General features: G+C 41.8%; 3 protein-coding genes across 3 annotated transcripts; 1 reads left to right on the top strand and 2 right to left on the bottom strand.

Moving 5' to 3' along the window:
* Positions 1-1,632: 1,632 nt before the first annotated feature.
* Positions 1,633-2,828, bottom strand: LOC105555959. Its single transcript, XM_012003008.1, has one exon. The coding sequence runs from the start codon at positions 2,773-2,775 to the stop codon at positions 2,152-2,154; it is 624 nt and encodes a 207-aa protein (XP_011858398.1). The 5' UTR covers positions 2,776-2,828; the 3' UTR covers positions 1,633-2,151.
* A 2,601-nt stretch (positions 2,829-5,429) lies between these two features.
* Positions 5,430-8,586, bottom strand: LOC105555962. Its single transcript, XM_012003013.1, has 2 exons — positions 7,569-8,586; positions 5,430-6,427 (listed from the first exon to the last, which is right to left on the bottom strand). Exon 2 carries the CDS (start codon positions 6,423-6,425, stop codon positions 5,430-5,432), a length of 996 nt encoding a protein of 331 aa, XP_011858403.1. The 5' UTR covers positions 6,426-6,427; positions 7,569-8,586.
* LOC105555961 (proline-rich receptor-like protein kinase PERK9) lies at positions 6,695-7,372 on the top strand. Its single transcript, XM_012003012.1, has one exon. It carries the CDS (start codon positions 6,695-6,697, stop codon positions 7,370-7,372), a length of 678 nt encoding a protein of 225 aa, XP_011858402.1.
* Positions 8,587-8,619: the final 33 nt, after the last annotated feature.

Below are 8,619 nucleotides of genomic sequence, written 5' to 3'. Positions count from 1 at the left end.
TTTTTTGTACATACTTAAACCTGAATTGGAAGGAAAATATGAATTTTGTTTTTGTACTTAAACCTACTAAAATGTTCAACTGATGATATTCAATAAAAAAACACCAAAAGTATTAATTTTGACTTTATTTCTTTTAACTTTGGCATCTATGGTGCAAAAAAAGGTATCAGGTAACCAAAACTATGAAAAAAATAGCTAATTTAATAGTTTATTATTTTTTTTTACTAATTTATTACTGTAACTATCTAAAAGGTACTACTTTCAAAGATTTTTTGCTAGTTTATGTTCTGTTGCTAGGCATTTTTTACGTACGTCGTTTTTACACCAATCGATCGGGCTTGGAACGTTGCATATAATGGTGTTAAAACATCATTTTCGCCAAAATGTGGACTTACCTCTTTCTTGCAGCAATGTCTTCAATTATTTATTAAAGTGCAAAATTTTTAATAATTACCAGCAGTAGCTATGATTGTTGAGCTAGATTTCTCTCCCGTGTTTGTTGTAATTATATCAGAACCCTACAAATATAACAAAAAATAACAAAATTGAAGAGCTTTTTGTACATTGTAGTTGTGTAGTTTCTTAAAGATCTTTCATAACATTTATTGCTATAACAAAATATTAATTACAGTACCTCACTAATTTTCTGTTCTGCCTTGAATTTCAAATTAAAAAGTAACCTCTCTCCAGCAAAAGGAATTAATAAACGTATAGTCTCACTATCCAAGTAAGGAAATATTTCCTCTGTAATTTTTTGATCTTTAACAGGGACAAACAAAAAATATTTCAATGAATAAAAACATATGTTGTACTTATATATATGTAAATACAACTAAACTCATCAGAGCATCAGATTATCTGTAAATACGAGGGTGAGTCAAAAATTATCTGCACTTTTCGTTCTACAATTTATTTATACAAAAATAGGGATTCAATATGTACATACGTCATTTTTCAACAACTCCTCCCTTGGCAATGCACTTGGTCCAGCGGTCCACAAGCGTATTGCTTCCAAAGAAGAAGGCGTATTGCTTCCAAAGAAGGTGTATTTCTTCCAAGAAGAAAGCCACTTTTGCACCGCTTCCTGCAAGCCCAGATCTTGCTCCCTCCGACTTTCATCTGTTTCGGCCGCTCAAGGATGCTTGCGAGGTCGTCAAATTTCTACAGACGTAGACGTGCAGGAAGCGGTGCAAAAGTGGCTTTGCGACCAACCGAAAACCTTCTCGGAAGGTATACGCAAGCTTGTGCACCGCTGGACCAAGTACATTGCCAAGGGAGGAGACTACGTTGAAAAATGACGTACATATTGAACCCCTATTTTTGTGTAAGAAAATTGTAGAACGAAAAGTGCTGATAATTTTTGACTCACCTTCGTACATATATTGTGTATACGCTCTATATTTTTCTTCTCTCAGATATTATACACAGTATAAGTCCCTGACGATATACTATGCATGACGTTATTTGCTACGATTACTTTATGTGATGTAGGTTGTGAATGTCCCAGTCAGAAATTACTCGTCGATCGACGTCGAAATGCTGTCGAATCGACGTCAATATGGCGGTTTCGATGTCAACGCGACATCGTTTCGACGTCGATCGACGAGTTATTTCTGCAGGTTAGGGTCCCAGATAAAAATAGATATTTTCCTTACCTTTGAATGTTTGTATGACTTCCGCACTGAAACCCCAATGCTTCAGCCGTTGAGATACCAGATCTTCTCCCATATTTGTAATTTTTCACATAGAAAATCAGCACAGCACAAGCACGTTAGGAACAACTATCTCACTCTGCCTTACGTTGCCCAGGCACCGTCAATCTAACCTAACCTAACCTAACCTAACCGTCAACAATCACGATCGCGCCACGGACGCGAGCTATTCATTTGTTTCAACAAACGAACACTCAAGTAGAGCTCTTCCATTATTGCCAACGGTTTTCGTTATATTTGTTGGTGTTACTGATGTTATAAGTTCTATTTACAATGTATTTCGTATGTCCAACAGATAGAAAGAACTAATGTGGTTTGTATCGCAGACAATATATGATATGTTCAAATGTCAAATAACGAAAAATTATTCGCAACAGCAACTTATCGATTTCTTTCCTCACCAAATCAGCAAGTAACAAACACGTTTTTGTTCTGATAACTAAAATATTTCTCTCAGTGTGGAGAGCTTGATGCGGAGTGCATCGGCCTCGACATAAAAATTGTAGCAGTTTGGGCCCACCAAAATGTCCAGAACTTGCATTATTTGCATAATACTGCAAATTCCATCATTAAATTGACACACGGCAATGTCAGCACAAAGATCAAGTACTCTTTTACTGCTCGATGAACTCTTCGGTGCGATCAACCACATGGTGGAATTAAAACTTTCGTTGCTGTTCTGTGTAAATCCACCCAAGCAACGATTGAGCAAATCATCTGAACTTAAATCTGTGTACACTGGTTTGATGGCTTCAAAAACCTCTGTTGACATCGCCGGTTTATGTTTATATTCTTCTAATTTTTGTGTAGCTTTTGCTATTTGCCACGTGCACCACGAGTTGGCACCGCTCGGGCATTTGTCGTGCTGAGGTCGTTCATCCGTCGAGATCTTATGATATAGCGTTGCCCATATTTGTTGCTTCATTTTTTCTATTGAATTAGAATTTCTTCTGATTGCTAAGCCGTAATAAATTGCTAATTCATCAATCAGTTTACCCGTTAACTTGCCTTTTCCTCCCAGACCGTGCTTCTTTTTCTTCAAATTTCTTAGCCGAGTACCCATGCGTTTTTGCACGTGATCAATGCACTCTTTTTTTAGCTACAGATACATCACCGTAAGGACATGCATCTAATAACCCTGTGAAAGTTTTGCTGTCGCCATCGCCGATGTAATTGACGTATTTAACGCCATGCAGATTTTCGGAGCGCTGAAACATTTCAATCACAGCGTCTACTTCTATTTTCCCCGCTGATCCTTCGTGATTGGATTGACAGCTGTCAGCATGAGTCTCGAGCCACTCCTGGTATTCTGTAGTACCCTCCTTCTTCTTCCAGTATTCGCAAGATTTACAATACCTAGATTTAACTAGGATATCGATGACTTTGCCAGTGTTCCAACCGGTTAGTGTCACTAAGCCGAAAAGCGACGAAAATCCTCGTTTTCTCCATGTTCCATCTCCGGAGACAGTGAGACCCTCGGTTTGTCCTTTTACATCACTTAATCTCTTCTCTTCTTGCAATGCTTGTTTCATGCTTACCGTACGAACTGCATCTGTGGCTATAGAGATTGTATTTATTATGTTATCGTAGAGTGACTGAAACATAGGCCGAGGTAGATCCATGAATGCACAAAACTTTATTAGACCATTCAAGCCTATACCCAATAAACGCATTGCTAGGACTATTCTTCGGTTAAGTTCGTAAGCATTTTTTATAATAGTGCAATTAGGAATATAAGTTTTGTCGCACACGCCGCAAGAAACTATAATCTTGAAACCCAAGTCGCGGCTGTTCCCCTCGGCGAAGTTTATTTCGTTACCGCACTTTTTACACACAACAAGCTGCGAGATCGCCGAAAAAACAACCGCAAAGTTTATAAATCGGTAACTGTGAGCGTCTTCAACCTTAATATCTTGCGCACAATTCGACATTTTCATTTTTTTGCCGAAGTACTGACGCACTCGCTCTCGGTTTCCATTTCGTATCGATTCAAAGGACGCCGTCTTTTCAAGTTGCTCCGTTTTGTTGCCGTTGTGTTTTGGTACCTTTTTTTGAAGTGTATATTTTCTTTTTCTGATCACTCATTATCACTTTTTACTCGAAACTTTAAAAAATAATTCTAGTTGGAACTAATATATTGTAATATTTGGAAATCCGATACTGAAACGGTCACTGTAGGGTTTATCAATATAAATTGTTTAAAATTTATATTGTAGTTTTGATAATTTATTTATTTAGTTTTTCGTCACACATGTCTGAATCAGAAACACGCCGCTATAACGTTTTGTTGACGACGCCTAGGGGCCGAAGCCCTGGGTCAACTCACTCGAAAACACACGCCGCGATAACGCCTAGGAGCAACAGATGATAATGATCACTATCACTCTGAATCGCGACGAGTTTTTCGCGAAATCGAAGCAGAAAAATGCCGGTCCCCGATAACTTGTTGCTACCTCTAGATACCGAACGGGAGTGGCCATCTCCCCCCGGTGGTCCCGAGAAAATCAATAACTGTTTTTTAGACAAAGAAATAAATAACGTAACGAAGCAACCGTGACCGAGGACTCACGCACCACTACCTCGATCGGCGTATGTTAGCCTGTGCTTGTTGCTACAGGAGCGAGATCGATACATAAATATGTATACATATGTGTACGTGTATATGTATCATAAGGTCTAAATCATTCGTATTATTTTAATCGTGCACGATTTATAAGGGCTTGTACGCAACATACTCCCCTCGTTGAGAGAGTATCGATCAACATTTTGTGTACATTCAGTCGTGTGGTAACGCATGTTATCGCTGACGGAATCGCATACAGATTTCTTTAAGGATGTAACAATTATTACATATCGTTTCGTATTAATGTCAAAATAAGGGCGGAATATAAGCATCGATTAATTAGGTATAATGTTATTCGGGAGAGGACATAGGCACTTCGTATTTCGCTTCATTTCTCCTACTGCGGTTTTGATAGTGGCAACTCGAGCTGCACCGTCTTTGCCTGAGTGTAGTTCGCTGATTCTGCCGAGCGCCCATCGTGTGCATGGAAGATTTTTGTCCTTGATTAATACAATTGTTCCGATGTCGATTTTGGGACCATTTTTTATCCATTTGCTCCTTCTTTGCAGTTCATTCAAGTACTCGAGATACCATCGATTCCAAAAGTCCTGTCGCACCTTCGTGATGTGCTGCGTCGCAGTGCTGCTAAAAAACCGTCGGAAGTTAAGTCACTGACGACCTCAAGATGGACCGACTTTATGGTCATACACACGAAAATGCATACGTAAACTTTTATTCGCGTTCGATTTCGATATTTCCTTTCCTTGATGTGGAATGGTCCACAGAAATCTATTCCGGTATGAGCAAACGGGAATGCTTCTCGTACGCGAGCTGATGGTAAATTCCCCATTTTGTAATCGAATGCACTAGCATTGAAACGGTGACAGCGCGTACAAGAACGTTTGATTTTCCTCACTTGATTTCGACCATCAAGTAACCAAAATCTTTGACGAAGTATATATAACGTGGATTGAATGCCCGCGTGGTAATGTTTTTCGTGAACTTCGCGAATAATTTGGTCTGTCAGGCAATTCCGGCTTGGAAGCAGTATAGGATGTTTTTGTGAAAATGTTAATCTTGATCTTTGGAGGCGTCCTCCAACACGAATCAACTTGTGTTCGTCCAAGAAAGGACTTAATTCTGCTATCTTCCCCTTATGTATTGGACGCGTGGAAGTCAGTCAATTTTATTTCGTTCGAAAATTGAGTAGATTGAAGAATTCTTAATATTCGTATCTCGGATTCGTTAATTTCTGTCGCATCTAACGGTCCAGTATTTTTATTTGAAAGTCGAAACCGAAGACAATATGCGACAACCCTGCACAACTTAGAGTAAGAAGAATATCTTTTAAGTATTTCGCTGTCAAGGTGAATCGTAAGACAAGCATTTCTCCTTAATTCAGTTAATTCGGTTAATTGCATGTTTTCGATAGGCCACTCGCTTTCATTTCTGACTAACCACCGCGGTCCCGATTGCCAAGTGTCGTTTCGTAAGAAATTGTGAGGTAATTGACTCCTCGAAATGGCGTCGGCTGGATTATCTCCTGATTTGACGTGTCGCCACTCATATGAACCAGTCAGGTCTTGTATTTCTACGACTCGATTTGCGACATAAGTTTTGAGTAGATGAGGCGAGGTCTTTAACCATTGAAGAACAATAGTGGAATCGCTCCAAAAAACGACTTTATCAGGTGTGATCTTTAAAGCATTACTCGTTTCGCGGTATAATCGTGCCAGAATCAACGCGCCGCAAAGCTCAAGTCGAGGTATAGTGACGGTTTTTAATGGTGCAATTCGTGATTTAGCACATGCTAGTTTGCAAATGATGTTCCGATGTTTACCAACCGATCGTATATATATGCACGCTCCATATCCGACTTCACTGGCGTCGCAAAATCCATGTAATTGAATATCGCGAAATTCTGGTGCTATTAACCCGCGATCGAAAGAGATCTGACGTATCGAATCCAATTGTTGAACAAATTCTGACCATTCTGTATGTAGGCTTTGCGGAACAGATTCGTCCCAATGTGTTTCGCATCGCCACACATCTTGCATCAATCGTTTAGCGTGTAAAATCACCGGTCCTAATAATCCCAATGGATCGAACAGCTTTGCGATTTCTGATAAAATCTTCCGCTTAGTCACCATACCTGTTGTGGCGGCCGTAGGCGCCCCTACGGAACGGCAACACGGCCACCACAATACAACTCGCGACCGCGCGCGCGACGCGCGCGAAAACATTCAATACGAGGGAGACACCCCCGGAGCAACTCTCCACGAGACGCCGCTAGAAGCCGCATGAAAACAATAACATTCTCGGACTTGAAAAACGGTGAACTACAGTATAAAAGGGAGCGGAGATAAGCCAACTCTGCGAATCGACTCCAAAGATAATTCACAGGACGTATCGAGGACTCATGCGCACCAGCAAGCCGAGAGCGGTAGTTACGCCGAGGAGACAGCCACGAGCGGAACCAGCGGACGGAGCACCAACCACCAACGAGCCGAGCACCGCGGATCTTCCGGGAGTTTCCAGCGCGATCCCGCCTCTCGACGGAGGACCGAAGCAGTCGGTGGAGCCAGCAGCGAGAGTAGGAGCGTCTGAACCTGCAGCGAGCAGAGCAGCGGTAGAACGCCCGGCGAATCGAGCGGCGACTGCAAAACCAGCGACAGCAGAACCATCGCCTCGACGCGGCCGACCACGTTTACCCTGCATAGAGTACCTGCCGTGGAAATTACACAAGATCGAGCTTCCGCCTCCTCGCTTAACGAGACCGCCACGGATATTCATCAGCCCGTGGGATCTACGGGTAAGGCGCTTCACCAGCCCACGCTATATCCAAGCGCGCCTGTTCTCACCAATCTCTCCGTTGCCACCGTCACCGCGATCTCCACCACGCACGGTACGGTGTCAGACGACGCAGACTTCGACCACTGAAGTACACACTCAAGGCACGCAAACCAGAGGCTGGACTACTAGCGAGTCGGACTCAGAGCCTGAACCGGAGTGCCCATACGGCCCCATCAGGGTGACCGTAACAGCCCCTCACATATCGTACCGAGAGCGCAATCGCAACTACCGCGCCTCTCGGTAGATATATTTTTGCCACGCGCCGCAAGGCGCATAAACCAGAGCTAAAACAAACGTTGTATATACCTGTACATAGCTGTAAATATATTTATATTCACATATTCTACTCTCGTCAATAACGGACCTCACTACTGCGATCCTACTCCACCGAGCGAAAACTCCGTCTGCGCAAACGACAACGGGCTAACGAGCCCCCATACCTGTTATTTTAATCGGTTGTGTCGTATAGCATATTTTATCGTCGCGTGTGCTCCAAGAAATACCTAATGTCTTTAACGAGTAATCTCCGTCTAGAACGAAATTGGCATGTAATGCGTTATCTGACAAATCATTGATCGCGCGCGAGTCATTAGATGCCCACTGTCTAATAGCGAAACCACCTTTTTTCAATAGAGCGATTATATCGTCTCTAATTTTCCGAATCTCCTTGAGAGTCTCGGCACCCGATAATAAGTCATCGACATATAAATGATTTTTCAGAACTTCGGCTGCCCTAGGATAGATGTAACACTCGTCATCTGCGAGTTTTTGTATCGTTCTAATTGCCAGGAATGGCGAAGAGGAAACGCCGAATGTGAGCGTATTCAATTGAAATGTTTCTATTTTACCTGCCTTACGCCAAAGAATTCACTGAAATCGTCCATCGTCTTCGTGTACTAATACTTGCCGGTACATTTTCTCAATGTCGGCAGTTATAACGTACCTGTACTTACGGAAACGAATTAAATGTGCAAATAGTGTGTCTTGTATCGTGGGCCCTGTCATTAAAAGATCATTTAAAGATGTATTATTGCTCGATTTCGCAGACGCGTCGAAGACTACTCGAAGTTTAGTTGTACAGCTCGACTCTTTAACTACTGCATGATGGGGCATGTAGAAACCGTCATCGTCCGGATTTTTTACTATCGACATGTGTCCTAAACTTATATATTCGTCCATTACGCGTGTATATTCATTTTTCATAGTGTATGTGAAGCTAGCGTCTCATCTCGTGGAAACTCATTAACTATTGAGAGTTCTGGCTTCTTTTAGAATAGTTCTAGAGTTCCTGATACATTAAACACATAGTTCTGGCCTTTAAAGCCAAAAAATCGATTAGTGCAAAGTGAGACGCCAACTTCACCCAGCGTCTCACTTTGTCCTCCGCCTATTTCGCGACGGCTATTTATCGGATTTCAAGCGCCCTAGAGTTCTACAATAGTTCTAGCAAGAGTTCTGGTGAAAAAACGTTGTTTTTCAATTTTTAAATAA

Source organism: Vollenhovia emeryi, unplaced genomic scaffold (genome assembly GCF_000949405.1).
Source record: "Vollenhovia emeryi isolate VEMERY1.0 unplaced genomic scaffold, V.emery_V1.0 DF940506.1, whole genome shotgun sequence".
NCBI classification, from domain to species: Eukaryota; Metazoa; Arthropoda; class Insecta; order Hymenoptera; family Formicidae; genus Vollenhovia; species Vollenhovia emeryi.
This window is presented reverse-complemented; position numbering and strand designations above follow the sequence as displayed.